The sequence below is a fragment of the Sinocyclocheilus rhinocerous genome, unplaced genomic scaffold (genome assembly GCF_001515625.1).
Source record: "Sinocyclocheilus rhinocerous isolate Xijiao unplaced genomic scaffold, SAMN03320098_v1.1 scaffold589, whole genome shotgun sequence".
NCBI lineage: Eukaryota > Metazoa > Chordata > Actinopteri > Cypriniformes > Cyprinidae > Sinocyclocheilus > Sinocyclocheilus rhinocerous.
The window spans coordinates 299,986-321,020 of record NW_015635524.1 but is presented as its reverse complement, the minus strand read 5'-3'; the positions used below and the strand labels follow the sequence as shown (position 1 = coordinate 321,020).

At 36.5% G+C, this 21,035-nt stretch overlaps 3 protein-coding genes across 8 annotated transcripts in view; 2 read left to right on the top strand and 1 right to left on the bottom strand.

The window, feature by feature from the left end:
* The window catches only part of LOC107747074 (transmembrane and coiled-coil domain-containing protein 3), a gene marked incomplete at its 3' end in the record, with an annotated part of 21,530 nt that extends 18,063 nt beyond the window's left edge, over positions 1–3,467 (bottom strand). Inside the window, exon 1 of the mRNA XM_016561496.1 lies at positions 3,386–3,467. The remainder of the gene's footprint in view (positions 1–3,385) is intronic.
* Positions 3,468–3,483: 16 nt separating this feature from the next.
* dcun1d2b (DCN1, defective in cullin neddylation 1, domain containing 2b) lies at positions 3,484–13,495 on the top strand. Of its 6 annotated transcripts, XR_001640758.1 has the most exons (8): positions 4,843–4,961; positions 6,847–7,063; positions 7,131–7,299; positions 9,175–9,305; positions 9,817–9,899; positions 10,231–10,327; positions 11,964–12,293; positions 13,231–13,495. XR_001640758.1 is itself a non-coding variant. In XM_016561491.1 (7 exons), the coding sequence occupies exons 2-7, from the start codon at positions 6,889–6,891 to the stop codon at positions 12,041–12,043; spliced, it is 735 nt and encodes a 244-aa protein (XP_016416977.1). In that variant the 5' UTR covers positions 3,484–3,551; positions 6,847–6,888; the 3' UTR covers positions 12,044–12,321. The 6 variants fall into 6 exon arrangements, 5 of the variants coding, with proteins under 5 accessions (XP_016416977.1, XP_016416975.1, XP_016416973.1 ...); XM_016561491.1 differs by lacking the exons at positions 4,843–4,961; positions 13,231–13,495 and adding an exon at positions 3,484–3,551 and having other exon boundaries at positions 11,964–12,321; XM_016561489.1 differs by lacking the exons at positions 4,843–4,961; positions 13,231–13,495 and adding an exon at positions 3,511–3,578 and having other exon boundaries at positions 11,964–12,321.
* A 661-nt stretch (positions 13,496–14,156) lies between these two features.
* adprhl1 (ADP-ribosylhydrolase like 1) lies at positions 14,157–20,576 on the top strand. The gene is made up of 7 exons (XM_016561486.1): positions 14,157–14,626; positions 17,409–17,573; positions 17,995–18,120; positions 18,206–18,346; positions 18,425–18,549; positions 19,419–19,551; positions 20,240–20,576. Exons 1-7 carry the CDS (start codon positions 14,413–14,415, stop codon positions 20,395–20,397), a joined length of 1,062 nt encoding a protein of 353 aa, XP_016416972.1. The 5' UTR covers positions 14,157–14,412; the 3' UTR covers positions 20,398–20,576.
* Positions 20,577–21,035: the final 459 nt, after the last annotated feature.

Below are 21,035 nucleotides of genomic sequence, written 5' to 3'. Positions count from 1 at the left end.
AAGCTTCAGACGAAGAAGAGGATGACGTGTTATCCCGGCGCCCTTTTATACTGTGATCGCGCAGGGTAATGATGTCATAGGCTGTCACCGGCCAATGTTATTGTCGTTTTAAGATGTATGCTTCAGACACCGATCATGCTGAAGGCGTTCCCCATAGCAACCCCTAGAGGAGGCAGTGTCTCGTTCCCTTCTCAGGGAACCATGGTTACATACGTAACCTGAGACGTTCATGGGCAGTTGGGCACAATTTAATTTAAACAATGGAAAAAATTAAGTTGTTGGAATGAATTCTTAATTTGTGGCAATGATATATATATATATATATATATATAAATGAACAAATAAATGAAAGATCTTTGGATTTCCCCCTTTAAAACGAATGCTTATTTTTTTATGAAAAACACAATAAAACACAACAAAACAAACAAAGACAAACTCACTTACATTAAATATAGAAATATTGCCATAAAGAGCCTTTTGAGTAGTGTATAACCGAACACCGTTTAACACCGGTAACACTGACTACCGTAGCATGTTTGTTTCATAACAGTGTGAACAGCACAAACCAAAGCTGCAGCTGTCACCAAATAGATGAACACTAAAATCTGTGTTGGTATGAGGTGTGTCACTAACTAGACAAACAACCCTGAAGTGTGTACCTCTCGTCACACCTACATCCTGCAGAAATACAGGTTCAGATGCACAGCTGTCACTGACATACAATGATATTCATCAGCATTTCAACACTGAATCACGAGAAAGACGTGTCAATCATTCACAAAACAACTCAACTCAAAACTGAAATTATGATAATGTAATGTTGCATAACAAGATGGATGTTATATAAAACAATAACTTCTCTAAATAAAATGATACAGATATTATGCTGTATACATTTTCTGTCAAGAATGAAATGTATTATATAATAATTTTATTCTGTTAAAAGTTTTATGTAGAATGTAATCTCATTTATAAAATGTGCAAAATTTTTTGGGAATTCTCAGGGTATAAAATTAAGAATTCTAAGTCTTTATTTCAGTTCCATTATGAAGCCGAGAGGCTTCACCCACCTGTTCAGATGCCTTTAACAGTTTCACAAGAGTGTTTTACCTATCTTGGAATAAAAATGAATCCTACTGTTAATAAAATTATATCGGCTAACTCTAAGCCCTTATCAAAATCTGTAATTGCTCTGCTGAACAGGTGGACAAAGCTCCTTATTTCCTTAATTGGAAGTCTTTATTTATTAAAAATGTCAATTTTATCCAAATTGTTAAATGTCTTCCAATCCATCCCCATTCCTTTTTTGCCCTGATGGAAAAAAAAACTTTCACAAATGTAATGTTGCATAACAAGATGGATGTTATATAAAACAATAACTTCTCTAAATAAAATGATACAGATATTATGCTGTATACATTTTCTGTCAAGAATGAAATGTATTATATAATAATTTTATTCTGGTAAAAATTTTATGTAGAATGTAATCTCATTTATAAAATGTGCAAAATTTTTGGGGAATTCTCAGGGTATAAAATTAAGAATTCTAAGTCTGTGTTTTTGTTCCTCCATTAAGAAGAGAGGCTTCACCCACCTGTTCAGATGCCTTTAACAGTTTCACAAGAGTGTTTTACCTATCTTGGAATAAAAATGAATCCTACTGTTAATAAAATTATATCGGCTAACTCTAAGCCCTTATCAAAATCTGTAATTGCTCTGCTGAACAGGTGGACAAAGCTCCTTATTTCCTTAATTGGAAGTCTTTATTTATTAAAAATGTCAATTTTATCCAAATTGTTAAATCTCTTCCAATCCATCCCCATTCCTTTTTTGCCCTGATGGAAAAAAAAACTTTCACAAACTTCATTTGGAATAACAAGCGCCCTCGACTAAAGCCACGTTAAGTGTTTTCTTTATAACGTTTTCTATGGGGGAAAAAACACAACATGCATTTTAGAACGTTACGTTCATATTCTGGGCTATTCTGATTGTCTGTAAATAGTATGCTTTATAAATAAGGTGTGTACTGAATTTGGTCCTCCAATGTCTCTGTTTTCGTACATTAAGCCACGGGAAGCCTTTCAGAATGTCCCAAAACAGTGCCTTGAACTAAGTGCTGACTGTATTTCTTTATACGTACATGAGTCCAAGTTCAAAATAACTCTATGAACCGCTCTATTGTGAACCTGCGGAGCTGTTTGGACTTCTACAAGCTGTAAAATAAAAGAGGAAGTGTTTGTCTGAACTCAACAAGTTTTGCGAGAGAACACAAATATCTTTGCAAGAGAATGCAAAAGTTTTGAAAAATATTTTTTCCTCCCATCTTGTATTTTTTTCCACCACCATGCCTCTTTAGGGGCTCCATAATGAGCACCCATTTGAGATTGCTTCAGTATAAATGGTTAACTAGTCAATACATCACTCCGGTCAAGTTACATAATTTTAACCCCAATATTCCTGATGTATGTTATAAATGTAAACAAGAGAAGGGAACTTTATTTCATTGTATGTTGGGAGTGCACTAGAGTTAATTGCTTCTGTGTAAAATACTGGATATAGTAAGTCAAATTATTGGCAAAGGGTTAGAGCCCTCTTGACCCCAGGCTCTGTGTATTATACATTTATCCTCTGAATTTTAGAATTACCAAACATGAAAGACTGCTGTTTATTCTTTGTTTACTGGAGCCTAAACATGTAATTGCCTGCTCTTGGAAAAAAGAAGACCGCCCTGGGGTGTCTAGTGAATAGATAAGACGGGATGACCTCAAGTCTTGCCTTAGAATTTTTTTGTGTGTGTGTGGAAAAAAAAACTTCATATATTTTGGTCCATCTGGAAAGTCTTTTATGTTTTTTTAGAAAATCTTGATGGTAATTCTTTTATAGAATTTCTGGGTAGTACTAGTGAGAGTAGGCTACATAAAGAGGCTATTACTGTATTTGTACAAAGAGATTTTATATCATTTTTACAGCTGAACAAGTACAGAGTTAAAAGCTAACCCTAACAGGGTAATGGTTAGTAATACTGAGGACAGGCAGGAAGGATAATCTTTTCGAGATGTGACATAATATTTAATTTACATTTAATATGATAAGAGAACGACACGCATTCGCATCCGACACAGCGATGACGTGTTGTTGGTGTTTAAGAATAATTTCACTTAATAACAACTAACCAATGCCAACCGACTTGTCGCGAATTATCACTACTGTAAATCACTATATTATTTAAAGTATAACGTAGATTTATGCCGACCGTCCATCAAACGCTTTACATCGCAGATTATTACTCACGGCTGTCTAAATCATCCACTTCAAATACATTTTATAAATTAAATTCTGCAAGGTAATATCAGCGATAACACAGAAAGGGAGTACTAACTCATACCTGGTAAGTAAACTGCTGTTAACTGGTGGAACTCGTCAGTAAATGAAGGAAACAATCGCGCTCTTGTGACGCCACATACTAAGAGCGAGCGCTGCGCGCGCACACCGACCTCAGGCGGCTCTTAAAACGACATAAAGCTCCCGGACAGCCAGACAGTCATCCGCCGGTAATTTACTTTCGAGTCCCGGACCAGGTAACGAGCTCGGCTTGCGGGAGATGATGAGAGCTCCTCACAAACTCGACCCCACGGCAGTGACAGCACTAAACACTCTCATACTCGATTAAACTTAACAGAATGTTCGCGGAAGAGTAACGAACATTAGTCGCGTTTGTGTTTTCGCACAGATCGGTGGCTGTCATTCTTCGGTGCTCGTTTTTCACCTTATGTTTTATTTTACTAGCCCTGAAAACAGAACTGTGATGAGTTCTGAATCATAACAGTAGCGCGTGCATTGTGGGATTTGTAGTTTTCAATCTGCCCCAGGAAGAAATTCAGAAGTATTATGGAAGTTTGTTTCTGCCACGGGATAAAAAAGGTAATTGCGCCTTTTTATCTCACAACTCGATTTTTTTTATATAAATGCAGAATTGTAAGTGTCTCGCAATTCTGAGAAGAAAAAGGAAAGTTCACAAGACTGTGACGACGCCTTTAACGGTCATCAGCATCGTAAATCCTCGAAAGTTTTTCATATATATATATATATTTTTCATGAAAACACTATCGTGGAGTTTTTCTTTTGCTATTTGAGCAAATGGGAATGCAAAAAATATATTTGTAGTGCTCTCCCATTCACCGCTCTTCAAGTTAACCCAACTATGACGACTTCCACTGCTTAGAAACCCGGAAATGTGAAAAAGGTCCATAAATCCGAATTGTGAGTTGTAAACTCAAAATTGGGAGAAAAAAGTCAGAATTGTAAATTGAAAAGTTTGAATTGTGAGATAAAATGTTGCAAAGAACTTTTTATTATTATTATTATTATTATTATTATTCCTATTATTATTTTTTCGTGGAAAACAACAGAATTGCAAGATGTAAACTCAGAATTGAGAGGGAAAAGGTAAACTCAGTATTGCAAAGTGTAAACTCAAAATTGGGAAAAAAAAAGTCAGAATTCTGAGTTTATATTTCACAATTCAGACTTTTTTTCTGCAAAAAAAATTATATTTGTGAGCTATAAACTCAGAAAATTGTGAGAAAAAAGTAAAAATTGTGAGATATGAACTTAGATATAAAAGTCTCATTCATTCATTCATTCATTCATTCATCCCATGGCAGAAATGGACTTCCATAGACTATAAATATGCCATAGGTATAATTACTAATAGCACTTTTTTGTAATTACAAATAATTCAGAATTAATTACTACTCCATACTTACTTATATCAATGCCGTGTTTGTGCACAAAATTAAAGATTAGAGGTTCTGTAAGTGAAACATCTGTCAGCTTACTTCGAGAGCCACACAGGTGGAAAAACTACAACTCCCAGAATTCCCCTGAGCATGAGCGGTCGCTGGTTTCCGCGCATGCGCACAGGGAGCTCCGCTGGACATGAAGCTGCGCGTGAAAAGATGGTAGGTGAGCGAACTAGAGACTCGTGCAGGGGGGGCAGTAGTGTTTATCTGAAATGCCACCGGGGCAGTGTGATGACTGTAAACAGACGCTCGTTCTGCGCTCGAGTCGCTTTGTCACAATGTTTTCCGTGCGTCAGTTTATGAGGGAAATGGAGGGTCAGATGAAGGCGTTTCAATCAAAGGACCTCACCGGAACCGGTTTCATACACTGATACCGAGATCTTTAACCCTTCAGAGACAAAAAAATACGTGTACTCTGGTAATACCACGTAAATGTCATTATGATATACGAATGTGGTAATCAATACTGTAAAATATTTCAGAATATGGTACCTATCTGCTGATACATCACTATACCATGGTACAACCACTGTACTTTATGATAAAGGTTTGATTTAACGCTCAGATCAGGCTCTTCGTATATAGGTTACACTGTATAATTTTTTTAGTATTTGAATAATCATAATTTCATATACATATGATGTCAGTTTAGCATAGTAAGCAAAGTTACGCCTTAAAATTCCCTGTTCTACACATACTTTTACTATGTTAAACCGTGGTAACCATTGTCATCAAAAATAATTAAATTGTTAAATTATGAAATTTAAAAAAAAAATCACTATGAATGTAATCAGCTGATTTTACTTTAGTAACTGGTATTCTGGCATAAATATGGTTATTGTGGTAAAAGTTTGAATGGCTAGTGAAATTTTCTGCTTATATATATATATATATATTTATTTATTTATTTCCATATAAAAGGTAAATTCGAGTTTTGATGTCACAATTCTGACCTTTTTTCTCGCAATTCTGAGGGGGAAAAAAGAGATAAACTCAGAATTCTGACTTTTTTCCCCTCACAATTTCAAGTTTACGCTATTCTGACTTTTTTATCTTAATGCTGATTTTACATCTCGTAATTCTGAATTTGTTTCCACCACAGATTAGAGAATAAAAAAGGTAACTGTTAGGATCCCGCCCACGTGTAGAAATCGAATATTCAAGCTGTTTATTCATTTTTCCACCCATGAAGGAAAAACGAAAATTTAAGCTGAATTCTCGTTTTTTTGTTTTTTGGAAAAAAACGAAAAAGGAGCCGTTTTCTAATTTTTCTGGCGTAAAAAGATATGTTTTTTTCTTTCTACATGTTATCTTAAGGGTTTTTCCATTGTTTTAGTATAACATTATAATACCATTCATATTTTTAATTTTTTTTATAATTTAAAGAAGAAACCAATCCGATGTATATTTGACATTTGAGGCTTAATACTATAGAAAAGCACTAAAGGTTTTTCAGTTAGAGTGTTTTCAGCTTGTTTATTTTCATATAAAAATACAGCATGCAGTTGCATCAAACAATGGTATAATATAAACATAATTTAATGTAAATTGTGATAATCGTAATTAATAATCACAATTTCAAGGAAATAATCGGCAATTATGATTTTTGTCATAATCGTGCAGCCCTAGTAACTGACTTTTTATCTCACAATTCTGACTTTTTCTTGCAATTGCAAGTTTATATATTGGTTTATGGTGGATTTTTCTCGCAATTCTCAGTTAATATCTTGCAATTCTGAATTTTTTTTCTCTGAATTACCAAGGTTAAAAACACAGAATTTTGGAATATAAACTAAGGAAGAAAAAAATCTGAATTGTGAGATAAAAGTCGTAATTACCTTTTTTATTTTTTTGAAACAGGCTTCGGAAACAAGCTTCCATATAAGGTGACTGTCGTGTCATGTTGAAATTTCACACAGTGAGGACATACTTAACTAACTACCTGTGTTTACTGTAACTATTATTTAACAGTAGAGCAGTCAGGTCACTGAGGCTGGTGTTGTTGTTCAGAAAGCAAGCGCTCACATTAACTTCTGTTCCCCAGCATAAATTGAAGTTGTCCCAGAAGGAAAAGATCCGTCAGTTTATGTCCTTCACGCGGGCCGCAGAGAGAACCGCCCTCTACTGCCTGACCCACAATGACTGGAGACTAGAGACGGCCACCGATAACTACTTCCAGAACCCTGATATCTACCGAAGAGACTCCATGAAAACAGCAGTGGATCGCAAGAAGCTGGATCAGCTGTACAACCGGTATAAAGGTAAGTGGCACTAAGCGTGTGTGTTTGTGTGTGTTTGTATCTTTATTTATGCTGCTTCTGTCTGCAGATCCACATGATGAGAATAAGATCGGCATCGACGGGGTCCAGCAGTTCTGTGACGACCTCATGCTGGATCCGTCCAGTGTCAGCATCCTGATTGTGGCGTGGAAATTTAGAGCGGCGACGCAGTGCGAGTTCAGCCGCAAAGAGTTCCTGGACGGCATGTCAGAGCTGGGGTGAGACATTAGCAATTTAACAATATCAACAAAACACAAAAAGTCTTAATCCCCAACACGACACCCCAAATACATAAGAAACATATACAGTCAAACCAAAATTTATTCAGACACCTTCAACATTTCACACATTATCACAGTTTTTTTCGCTATAGTTTAGAAAATGGGAATAAAACATGACAAGAGTTAAACTGTGTCAGAACAAATTCATCTTGATAATGTCAGATAACACTTAAGCAAAACATGCTCAGTTCAAAGTGTCTGAATACTTTTTGGTCCCAAATTTGTATCAGTTTTACTGGTAGTCCACTGTATGAAGAATTTTTGTGTATAATATGTCACAGTTTACTTTATTTTGCTATCCTCACTTACATAAATTAACTATAGTGTCCTGCACTCACTAGTAAAAAAAATATCAAAAATTAAATCTATCTATCACTGACGCATTAAATTGTTCAGAAGTGACAGTAAATAGATATTATAAATTGTTACAAAAGTTTTCCATTTCAAATAAATGCTGTTCTTTTGAACTTTCTTTTCATCAAAGAATCCTGAAAAATAAAATGTCACAGTTTCCACAAAAATATGAAGCAGCACAACTGTTTTCAATATTGATAATAATCAGAAATGATTCTTGAGCAGCAAATCAACATATAAGAATGATTCTGAAGGATCATGTGACACTATATATATATAGTATAATAGAGATTGTCTCAAAGCAGCTTCACAAAAATAAACTGGAAAATAGGGCTGCAACAACTAATGGATAAAATTGATAATAATCGATAATGAAAATAATCGACAACGAATGTCATTATCGATTAGATCTGCCCACCGCGCACGGAAAATTTCCGCCAGTCACGTCAAATGACAGCATTTCTAGTATGGACGAAATGCATCTAAAAATAGCGGATGAAACAGAGTGAGCTGCTGCGGGAAAGATGCGTGATCCAAGCTGCCTGAAACATGAGAATGCTTTAATTTAACCTTAAAGCTAATGCATTAGCGTAATGTTTAACATGGCTTGTCCTGTCTGGCGCTTTGACAGATGCATGTGCTGTTTAATGTGTGAGTTATGTTTTCTCAGTGCATAAACTGCATTTTACAGTAATATCATAGACTGTAAAAATCTTTGCTGTAAATGTTAAATATTCACGTGAATGTTTCTTTTGCATGAAGGCTCTTCCTGACAGTCTGCGTTAAACTTCAGTCTTCACTGAATGAGCGTAACTGATGATAATAACTGTAAAGGGATAACAGAGTGTGATTGAATTTAAATGTATGACGTTTCTTACATTAACAGAATAAAGAAATGACAGTAACAGGTTACGGTTTTCAGAGTGAATGTGTGTGTTCCTGCAGAACATTCCTCTTGTCTGTTAACACGGAGTTTGTGTTTTTCTTTCATTATCTTCATCATTATTATTTCCATTTTTAATATAGGGAATTAAACTGTCATTTGTCCATTTGTCTGTTTAAACTGTCCATTTAAACTGTGCTTTATAACTCTTTTACACATAATGTATAGCATAGAGATATATTCACCATGCAGTCTGTTTTCATAGCATTCAGTAGGCACGTTTGTTTGAAGGACAGCATTGGGCAGGATGTGGAATAGTGTGTTTTGTCAGTAAAAAAAAAAAAACAAAAAGAGGCTTTTTATCCGATTAATCGAAGAAGAATCGCCCAACTAATCGATTATCAAAATAATCGTTAGTTGCAGCCCTACAGGAAAATAACAGTATTAATGAACTACAAATAAGAAATTAAAACCTTACAATGAAGTTTTAAGGCAATTTGACATTATTTCCATGCAGATACAGTATTTTCTCCCTGTGTAGTTACAGTGTGTTTTGCATGTGTTTGTTTGTCTAGGTGTGATAGTCCAGAGAAGCTGAAGAGTCTTTTACCCAGACTAGAGCAGGAGCTGAAGGATTCTGGGAAGTTCAAAGATTTCTATCAGTTCACGTTTAGCTTTGCCAAGAATCCTGGTCAGAAGGGTTTAGGTGAGTGATTAGTCTAGTAAACATCGGCTCTGCTGTTCCCTACACAGGGATCGTGCTGTAGTGCGGGTCAGTGTTTGCATAGAAACACCAATGTATTTAGTTGGTTTCAATGGAAGCTTGTTTCTACCATCGGAAAAAAATAAAGGTAATTGTGACTTTTTATCTCACAATTCAGACTTTTTTCTTGCAATTATGAGTTTACATCCTCCCAGGTTTTTTTTTTTTCCCCCCTTTTTTTTTGTTTTTTTGTTTACACCACAGAATAAAACATTTTAAATACTACTAACAATATTTCTTTCTCACAATTCCAAAGTTTCTTCTCAGAATTATGAGTTTATATCTTGCAATTTTGACTTGATATCTCAGAATAGCTAGAAATAAGTGAAGATAAAAAAAAGTCGCAGTTACTTTTAAAAAAAATTTTTTATCCTGTGGTGGAAACAAGCTTCCACAGGTTTGCAGTGACCTTGATTCTTCACCCAGTGTCTCACAGTGTCTCGCTCTGCCTCAGATCTGGAGATGGCCGTGGCCTATTGGAATCTCATTCTCACCGGACGCTTTAAGTTTCTTGACCTCTGGAACACTTTCCTACTGGTACTTATTGAATAAATATAATAGCAAACCACAAGCTCTTTCATGTCACTGTAACGCTCACTCACACAAGTTTCCTCTGTGCAGCAGGAACGCTTTCACCACATTACTGATCTGATCTACATACTTAACTAAACCAGTCCTATTTTTGTTGATACTGTATATATTTGAGGCTGATGAAGCTGTAGCAATGCTGAAAATGCAACGTGTGATTCTGCTCTCTGAAACACGTGTTCATATACATGTGTGGAGTTTGATCTGACACTTGATGCATGATGAGAATCCTGAAGAACTGATGATGGTTTTGCTTCTCATCCATCTTGTTTCTGCAAAGGAGCATCATAAAAAATCCATCCCTAAAGACACTTGGAACCTGCTGCTAGACTTTGGAAACATGATTGCAGATGACATGTCCAACTATGACGAGGAGGGTGAGTCTGATTCATGAACTTACTTTTATAAAGGACATACTTGAACTGGATATTCGGTGAGGAAAAATGCAGGATGGGCTTGATTTTATAACAGGCATGTGACTGGATGAAGATTATACAGTGGAGATCAAAATTAGAGAACAGTCTATAAATACTTGATTTTTTCTAAAATATTGTTAATCTTCATCGCTCAAAATTTGAAGTAATATTGGCTGTGGGTATACCACTGTTATACTAACATGTTTGACAAAATAACAAAGGCATTTTAAAAAAAACTTCATTTTGTGGAAAACACAGTGATCAAAATTAGAGAACAGTAACCACTGTAGTCAAGTCACCTTTATTTATATGCGCTTTTAACAATACAGATTGTGTCAAAGCAGCTTTACAGTATCAAAATAGCAAAATAGTGTGTCAATGCAAAAGGATAATAGTAAACACTCAATTTTCAGTTAAAGGCAGTTCATCATTGAATTAAGTGATGTCATCATCCAGCTCAGTTCAGTTTAAATAGTATCAAACTGTAGCACAAAAGAAGATTACAGCTACAATTTTGGAGGGTTACGGCTGTCAGAAATTAGGCCCCTGCTTTGAATGACTTCAGCACATCTGCGACCGCAGGACATCACTAGTTTCTCACACTGCGCTGCTGTGATCTTGGTCCACTCTTCTTCCATAGTTCGGTAACTGTAGTGGGTTTTTTAGCCATAACTTTGTTGCCAAGGATTTTCTGCACACTGCACAGTAGACACAGGAATTGTCACTTGCACTATCGAGGCAGTGTCACATCGTCACTAAAGTTTATAAATTGCATTACTTTTTAATTCTTGCCAGTGTTTAACCATTCAGCACTCACGCACTCTCCTGGAGACCGTGCGCTCATGCACACTCGCAGCGCACGCACATAACGCCAGGTTCACATTACTCCGTTTGCAGTGCATACGTGGTGCGTATTTTTTCCGCGCTCATGTTAACGGATCAGAGCGTTCACACTGTACACAGTTGGGCTCCGGCAGTGCATTCCAGGAGCGGTGCATCTGCAGCAGAGCAGAGATTGTTTCCAAATGGAGTCTATTGCTGCGCTGCGACCGCTGAATTAAAGTAACAGCGCATTGTTTGCAGTAAATATGAACATGGATTGACACCGCAGACCACAGGGTGAGCACCCCCTGCTGGCCTCACTAACACCTCTTCCAACAGTAACCTGCAACCTCCTGTTCCTCCTTGGTTTATGAACCGCAGGATTGCTTGTAATAAAGATTTCAATGCAAAAGGAAAGGCAGTAGAGCTGACTATTTCTGTCAATGGTAAGTTTGTGATAACGCTCACAAGAGTCACCTAAGAGGGGAATTCCCCCCATTTTCAAAAATGAAATTCAGGCCCTGAATAAATGTCTAAAAATCCCGATTGGAGTATCACTATAAATAGTTATAAATACTAAAAAGAAGGCTTTAAAAAGATCGTGATCGGTATCGGCAGATACTGCTTTCTGTGATCGGCCTCAAAAACCCTGATCGGAGCACCCCTATTTATAGAATAATATCCACCAATGAATTGTTCACAATAACATGTATAATAAGTGTATAATAAGCAATAATTGAGATTTTATGCCAGTGTTTAATTATTTTGTCATCAGGTGCGTGGCCGGTGCTCATTGATGACTTTGTGGAATTCGCTCGGCCGATCGTGACTGCAGAAAATCACAAGACTCTATAATGAGTGCTTACAGGGAGGCCTCTCTATACTGAATTTTTTTATAAAAAAACAACAAATGCATTTAAAAATATATATTATTGAACGGAGAGAGTTTATACATTATGAGTCTGCTGCTGTCAAGAGGCTGAAGATCAGCGGCCTCCCAGGCTGAACTACATCACCATGATCACGTGTGCGCTGTCATCACTGAACTTCTGAATCTGTCTAGCCTCATAGCACACTTATACCAGTGTGTTTCCCACGAGTCTCAGTGAGTCAACTGCATGTCACAAGCTCAACATATAGATGCATGTCCAGTTATTTTGTCATTTATACAGTATTAACTGTGCAGAACTTTACCATGAGAAAGAGCAAATAAGCTTAATTTAGTCATGTGACATTGACAATCAAACGTGTGTCATGGTTTTGTTTTGAGATTTCACCATTTCAGCAATAGTTCACCCAAAAATGAAAATTTTCTGAAAATGTGCTCACCCTCAGGCCATCCAAGATGTAGATGAGTTTGTTTCTTCATGAAAGCAGAGAAATGTAGCATTACATCACTTGCTCACCAATGGATCCTCTGCAGTGAATGGGTGCCGTCGGAATGAGAGTCCAAACAGCTGATAAAAACATCACAATAATCCACACCACATCAATTAATCAACGGTTTGAAGTTAAAAATGCTTTGATGAATTTGTTTCTTTCAAACACTTAATTGATGGAGTGGAGTTGTGTGGATTACTTGTGGATTATTGTATTGTTTTTATAAGCTGTTTGAAATCTCATTCTTATGGCACTGCAGAGGATCCATCGGTGAGCAATAGATTAAATGCTAAATTTCTCCAAATCTGTTCCCATGAATTAACAAACTCATCTACTTCTTGGATGGCCTGACGGTGAGCGAATTTTCAGTTTTGGCTGAACTAGTCCTTTAAGCTCCACTCACATCACCAGCAGCACTATCACAACAGTCAGAGTATAGGTAGAAATATCTGAACAGACAATAAAATAAGTATTTGGACTAATGCATATGCGGTGTGTCACTGATCATTCAATCAGAACTCTAATGAACGTCATTCTCATGAGTTTCTGAATGAATATGATCACTGAGGCTGATTTCTCATGAATGAAATGATGAGGATAAGAGCCATCATTGAAACACTGGCGAATGCTGATGAGATCCTGATTGTTCACATTGTTTACAGGCGTCTGTGTTATCGGAGGAGTATTTAAATCAGATCACCCTCTGTGTCTGCTGTTAGTCTGGATGAGTTTCTAACACTGTTTTTATTTTCTTCACTTTGTGATATTCGTCATATCACTGTGTCAGTTCAGTTCACCTCATCATATCAATGTTATGTATGTATGTAAATAAAAGTTATTTAACAAAACTCGTTCTCTATATTAATGCTGTGGCACAAGTATGAATTGATAATCTGGTGTGTCACCAAATTCACATTATTATCAACATAAAACAACATTTGCAACCCATCTAATTTCTGTAACATGTTTTTGAGTGACACGGAATGAGGAAACGTAGGAACTGACGGTTGTAAAAAAAGTAGGTGTTGCGTTACTGGAATGGAGTCATGTGATTGGAGGAGGAGTTCAGCTGAAAAGGCGGAGCAAGTCATTCTGATTAGAATAACAAACACTAATAAATAATCACAAAAAAGTAGGGTGACCGTACGTTCTCTTTTTCCCAGACATGTCCTGACTGGGAGTTCCTAAATTCCTAAAACGTCTGGGTTTTGGCTGTTTTCCTATTGTTTTCATACTTGCTGATGGTAATGACTGAAAAATAGTAGACCAACAATGTGCAGGCACTGAACATAATCAACCAATCGTGGTGTGCGAGAAGGCGGATCTACAGAGAATGGTCAAAGCAATGCAAATATGTGTACATACAGTGTATGAGTACTGAAGAGTGACGGTCAATAGAAAAACAAAGCCAAAACCTGGACATCTTAAGCAATTTAGAAACCCTGGCCAGGAAAAATAGGATGTATGGTCACCGTACAATAAGAGCAGGAAGAATAGACTCCAGCTGGAGTATAAACTGCATAATTCATCAGTAGATCTCGTGTGTTTGGTGTGTGTGGGACAGTAATGTGCCGCTCTGAGGGTCCTGGAGCAGATGACAGACCCTCTTACCCTGGTGCCACAGCAGTTGCCTTTTTAGGAGACACCTGATCGCAGCTCAGCACTGCCACACAAAGAGCTGCTGATAACGCCTGGAGCGAGTTCAGATGATGAAGCCATGCAGGAGTAAACAGAGGGCTGGGCTTCCAGAGCCGCACACATGCAGCTGTTGTGTCTGCGCTGAATAAAGTCACCTCCAGCCGTTCAGGAGCCCAATTTGATGCTGTAGGATCTCTGGCACCTTCATGGAAAAGTTCCAGGCTGCAATGGTTCTCGGAGGAGTGGGAGATGCCCTGGGATACCGCAAGGGCCGGTGGGAAATGTGTATCTCAGGGAAACAGATTCAGCAGGAACTAGCCACTCTCGGGGGTCTTGGAGCCTTGAAGCTAGACGCGGATAACTGGCCGCTCAGTGACGGAGTCCTGATGCACATGACCACTGCAGAGGCCCTGATCACTGGTGAGAGAGACTGAAACAAAACAATATACACTATGGTTCAAAAAGGTTTTTTTTTTTTTAAGAAATTAATCCTTTTACTTATCAAGGATGCATTAAACTAATCAAAAGTGTCAGTAAAGACTTACAATGTCACAAAAGATTTACATTTCAAATGAATGCTGTTTTCGTCTCTTCATTCATCAAAGAATCTCATGATTATGACTTTTTGTCGTAATTATGACCTTTCATCTCATAATTGTGACATAGTATTTAATAATTTCAATTTTTTAATCTCTTTAATCCATACAAGTCAAAATTGAGATAAAAAAGTTGAAAGTATAAAATATTACATATGAGATAAAAAGTCTTAATTCTAAAATAAAAAGTCAAAACTATGACCTTATTAATTTAATAATTTTCCCTTTCTATAATTATGGCTTAATATCTCATAATTTTAATTTTTTGTCATGATTGACTTTTTATCTCAATATTTCAAATAAATGCTATTCTTTTGAGCTTTCTATTCATCAAAGAATCCTGAAAAATGAAATGTATAATGGTTTCCACAAAAATATGAAGCAGCACAACTGTATTCAACACTGATAATTATCAGAAACGTTTCTTGAGCAGCAAATCGGCATATAAGAATTATTTCAAAAGGATCATGTGACACTCAAGACTGCAGTAATGATGCTGAAAATTCAGCTTAGATCACAGGAATAAATTACATTTGAAAATATATTCACTTATAAAACAGTTATTTTAATTTGCAATAATATTATCATTTTTGTTTACTGTATTTTTAATCAAATAATTGCAGCCTTGGTGAGCAGAAGATACTTTCAAAAACTCTTACCGCCAAATTTTTGACTGCATGGAATAAAATCGACCATTACTATTTTTTTTTTTGCCTTAATTCTGGGAAACTTTCCATTGTCATTTAAGAACACTATGTGAGTGTATTTGTTCCATATCTATAAATGTAACACTTAAATCCATGTGTAAGCTCTTTCCGCTTGTGTTTGCTCTCAGAATAGGGATGAATCCATGTGAAATCCCTCTGCTGACCACGGCGTCCCTCACTAACTCCCTCTGCAATGTGAATTGATGATAATACAGCAATCTTTCCTCACACAGCCTGATAACGAACCCAGAATAGAGCTGCGGGTCACGGCGATCCGTTTGCATGCTAATGCGCCGTGACACACGCTAATCTCTGGGAGCGTCGTAAATAACATGAGCTTTAGTGAGTTCCCTGAGAGCTGTAATCCAGCAGGACCACCAGACCGCTTAATTCCCGGTTCAGTAGACCCGAAATAGACCCTAAGTGACCGTGGTCCTCACCGCAGACAACAGCGGCTCCTGCTGCCCGAACGAGCCACTTTATGCTTTGGAGGATTGAGTTCAAAGCTCATGAGGGTCGTGACAGTCAGTGGATCACAGTGCCACATCCTATCCACACTCTTAAATAATTTCAACTTTTTACATCATTTCGACTTTGTCATAATTATCCATTTATCATCTTGTATATCTTATCTTATAATTTTGACTTTGATTTAGTCAATTATGACTTTTTATGTAATAACTGTACTTTTTCAAAAGCGCTTCGTATCCACATTCCACAAGATTTGACATGCAAGACAAATACAACTTTTATTAGCTGACTGAGCCATATAACATGTTGTTATTATTTTGTTACGTCAAGTCCTAATGACATAAAACTTTGTCATAATTTTTAGGTCATAATTTAGACTTTGCCATAACATATTTTGATGTATTATCTCATAATTTAATTTTTATGTCAATTATTACTTTTTTATCTAATAATATTTTGTTGTTGTTGTTGTTTAGAATTTTGGTACATAATTATGACAAAAATCAATGAGTAATGATTTTTTATCTTTTTATCTACCGGTAATACTTTTATTTTTATCTTATGACTTTTCATCTTATAACTTTGTTCAAAAGACAATTATGACATTACAATCAATTTGTCACAATGTCATAATTTTCTTTTTACTTGCGCACGATTTACTAATTCATTCCCTTGTTTTACGTAAAGTGATATAATAATTTATTCCCTCGTCCCTCGTAAAATATTCTTTCTAATTCCTGTCCGCATTCTCATAAATGTATTTTCATAATTCTCTTTAAGTTGTGTGTTGTGCTGTGTTGTGGACAGAGACACTTTAATTGGGTTTTATTTTGAGTTGGGAATGAGTTATAGAGACATTCTCAAAAGCCTTGCAGCATTGCATGGAATCATTTTAAATGAGAGGCATCTGCATCGGTTTATGAGAATGTGGGCAATTTACTTAAAAAACCAGGGAACAAATTATTACATCGATCGCACAATTTACTTAAAACAAGGGAACAAATTATTAAATCGTATGCACAATTTACTTTTTTTCCCCTGCATGCCATGTACTTATGGCTCCATATACTTATGCACATTGCAACACCATTTGACTGCAGAGACAAAAACAACCACTGCAAATAAACCAAACTGGAGACTGTAGCTTTGTCTCATATTGATTATGTTGAGTCTGCAGGATTTAACAAGACTTACTAACAGCTCCTGCCGCCTCTGGTTCATGGACACACAAGCGTTCATGTGGCCTTCATCTGTTTGCTGTCGAAGCCCCAGAGGAGCACTAATGCCCTCAGAATGCCTTCCATCCACCTCAGATAAACACTCTAATCAGCTGCGGTTAATCACGGCTAAATTAGTCCTGACACATGACTGCTCCCGTGGATGCCACACATGCTCAAACAGCCTGAAGATCTGATCATGTCTCGTTAGATTACTGGTGTCTGGAGGATCTGTACCGGGAGCTGGTGCGGCTCTATGTGGAGGCCATGGTGTGTCTGCAGGGTCGAGTTCCAGAGCCCAGTACTGTGGAGGGATGCGTAAACCTCAAGCCACACAACTTCCTGTTAGCCTGGCACACGCCATTCAATGAGAAAGGTACAGATGGGACACACACACATGCTCACTGTGAATCACACTGAGGAACCGAATGGGGGTAATTCATTCAGTAGGTGTGAATGTGAATTGCACTGGCCACAACATTTTTGATTTTAATTCTACGTTGTTACATTCAAATTGCAATTCTGCATCTGTTTGCTCCCTCAATTCAAATTCAGGAATCGAATTGCAATTCAAAGACATTCTCGATTCAGTTCTGAATGGAGCTTAACCTGCTGGATTGAAACGGGGTCAAATGTGTTAAACTGATGATCACATTAGACAAAAACATTGAATCAACACACATGCAAGGGGCGGAATTGTGTAGAACTGCAGGAATGAGAGGTATTCCAGTTCTGATCTGTGATCAGTTTATGACAGAAACACTTAGTAAATGATCTGCGTGATGTTGTACATGCAGGTTCTGGTCACGGAGCTGCGACTAAAGCCATGTGTGTGGGTATGCGCTACTGGCAGCCAGAGCGGCTGGACAATCTGGTTGAAGTGAGCATAGAGACGGGCCGAATGACCCACAATCACCCCATAGGTGCCTCATCTGCTCCTGCTTCATCACATGAACATCCATCCGTTCTCAATCAGTCCTTCACTGATGCGTCTCGTTCTGTGTGCAGGGTTCCTGGGCTCTCTGTGTACGGCTCTCTTCGCCTCATATGCCATCCAGGGTAGGCCGCTGGTCAGCTGGGGTCGTGACCTCATGACGGTCATTCCCAAAGCAGAGGAATACTGCAGGAAAACCATCCGGCATATGGCAGGTGAGCAGATCAGATGTTTATAAGTGTAAGAACAAGATGACAGAAAGTCTTGACGACGCATTTCCTTCTGCGGTCTAGAATATCAGGAGAAGTGGTTTTACTTTGAGGCCAAATGGCAGTTTTATTTGGAGGAGAGAGGAATAGAAGACGGTCAAAGTAAACCGATACTCCCTGACCGATACGACGCTGAAGAGACAGACAAGGTAAAACATACACAGACAGACACATTTATCTCACCGCAGTCCTTTGGTTTAATCACATTAACTTATCACACCAGAAATAACTAAACAGACAGACAAAAGTCACAATTTCAAATTTTCAATTTTAATTTTGATTTTTTTTGTCATAATTATGACAAAAAAATGTCATCTCATATTTTGACTTTATCTTATGACTTAGTATCTCAAACCTCCAATTTTTTTATATCGTAATTGTCATTTTATTCTCATTATTTTGATTTTGTTTCATAATTGTGACATTTTATCTCATAATTCTGACTTATCTCATATTCTGACTTTATCTTATAATCATAACTTAGTATCTTTTTATCATAATTATGCAGTTTTAATCCCATAATTTTGATTTTATATTTCATAATTTTGACTTTTTACCTCATAATTCTCTTTTAGCTATGACTTTGTGATAATTATGACTTTTCAATTATGAATTTCATAATTGGGACTTTATCTCATATTTTGACTTTATCTTATCATTTTGACTTAGTATCTCAAAATTCCAACTTTTCTACATCATAATTATGACATTATCTCATATTTTGACTTTTTATTTCATAATTGACTTTTTATTTGATCATTTAAACTTTCTATCTCATAGTTATGACTGTTTATCTCCTATTTAGACTTATAATTATGACTTTTTATCTGATAATTTCAACTCTTTAGCTTATAATTCTGATTTATCTCATAACTTCAACTTTGTCATAATTGACTAGTTCCATCATCATTTCTAAACCTAAGAGAGCTCACACCTTCTACTGGAGAAGTTGCTCATCACGAGTACTTGTGCTCATGGTGATCTGATCAATACGTCTCAGTCGTGCATGTGTGTTCAGATGTACAAGCACTGGAGTTCAGAGGGCTGTCCCGGACGCAGGGGTCACGATGCACCTATGATTGCGTACGACGCTCTGCTGGCAGCCGGATCCAGCTGGGAGGAGCTGTGCAAACGGGCCATGTTTCACGGAGGTCAGGAACCATTCATAAACACATGGATCACAGCAGAAACACCAGCTGCTCAGTTTGTACTTGTGACGGAATCTGTTTCAGTGATCTCTGTATGTTCTCTTTCCATATTCATGAATGTACACAACCAGCCAAATGTTTGGACACACATGCTTTTATAGTCAAGTCATGAAAACGATTAAATAATACTATTGGAAATATGCGAATAATGTAGTGACCTAAAACATTTTAACTTTTCATGATGGCTTTCCCTTCAATATCCAATCCATCTTCAGCCATAAAACAACAACAACAACAACAATATAGTTTAAAAAAATTACAGCATTTAAAAATGTAATCTATTTTATTTTTAATTATTTTAATAGTGAAGTCATGAAAACTGAAATAACACAAATGGAGGTATGGGAAAATAAAATAAAAAAATAGTAAAAAAAAAATTAATAAATCAATAATTAAAAATAATTGTAATTAAAATGGTAATATAATTTTAAATAGACAATTTAAAAATAATTAAAAAGATAATTCATTTTAAATTTTTTAATTAAGAGTTTTGTTTTGTAATTTACACATATCCGCAGTTTATGTTTGTCTACAAAACATCAGTCATTTAATCAGAAGCCTTCAGTTTTTATGTGGATTCACTGTGTGTGAGCGTTTGACGGATTGTGTGCCACTGTGAATGTTTGTTCAGGCGAGAGCAGTGCGACAGGTCTGATCGCCGGCTGTCTTTATGGGCTGCTCTACGGGATCGACCAGGTTCCTGCTGGACTCTATCAGAATTTGGACAAAAGACAAAAACTGGAAGATCTGGGAGGACGATTATACCGAGCAGCGGCAGTAGAGAAGTAAAGCTGACGTCTGTGCCACCGCCTTTATTAACATACTTGGAGTTAATCCCACATTTATATGGACTCAGGCAGTTTAGTTATCTTAAACCTGTAGCATTTGGAAAAAATACAAAAATAATAAAACTGCTATTTCTGAAAGAGATTATACATGAACATTTTAAAAGAAATGGGACATCAATATATCCGGTTACACTTTACAACAAGGTTCCATTAGTAAATGTTATTTAATGAATTAACTGTGAGCAATATATTTGTCACAGAAATTATACATTTTTGTTAAAATTAGTTAATAAAAATAAATAAAACTGTTCATTGTTAGTGCATGTTAGCTCAGGCCCATTAAATAACATTAACAGATACAACTTTTGATTTTAATAATGTATTAGTACACTGAAAAAAAAATTGATGTAGGATTTATTTTTAAAAATAATTTTCATTTAGTAAATTTCAGAAATAATTGCAAAGAAATGGCAAGTAACACATTGAGTCGAAGTAGAAAGACTAAAATATATAAATATAAAATGTACTTCAATAACTCCAGCCTTTGTTTTATTTACAACTTTGAAAAATAATTTTCTACACCGTATATATTGAAATAAAAATTAACTAGGATTAATAAATGCTTTAGAAGTATTTTCT

Bases quoted from the DNA above. Each gene is read 5' to 3' on its own strand.
- dcun1d2b (XM_016561487.1), top strand. From the start codon at position 4,890: ATGAGCGGTCGCTGGTTTCCGCGCATGCGCACAGGGAGCTCCGCTGGA. The intron at 4,962-6,846 runs GTAGGTGAGCGA...TCTGTTCCCCAG, and splicing joins AAGCTGCGCGTGAAAAGATG to CATAAATTGAAGTTGTCCCA. The intron at 7,300-9,174 runs GTGAGACATTAG...TTGTTTGTCTAG, and splicing joins GACGGCATGTCAGAGCTGGG to GTGTGATAGTCCAGAGAAGC.
- adprhl1 (XM_016561486.1), top strand. From the start codon at position 14,413: ATGGAAAAGTTCCAGGCTGCAATGGTTCTCGGAGGAGTGGGAGATGCC. The intron at 17,574-17,994 runs GTACAGATGGGA...TTGTACATGCAG, and splicing joins CACGCCATTCAATGAGAAAG to GTTCTGGTCACGGAGCTGCG. The intron at 18,550-19,418 runs GTAAAACATACA...ATGTGTGTTCAG, and splicing joins ACGCTGAAGAGACAGACAAG to ATGTACAAGCACTGGAGTTC.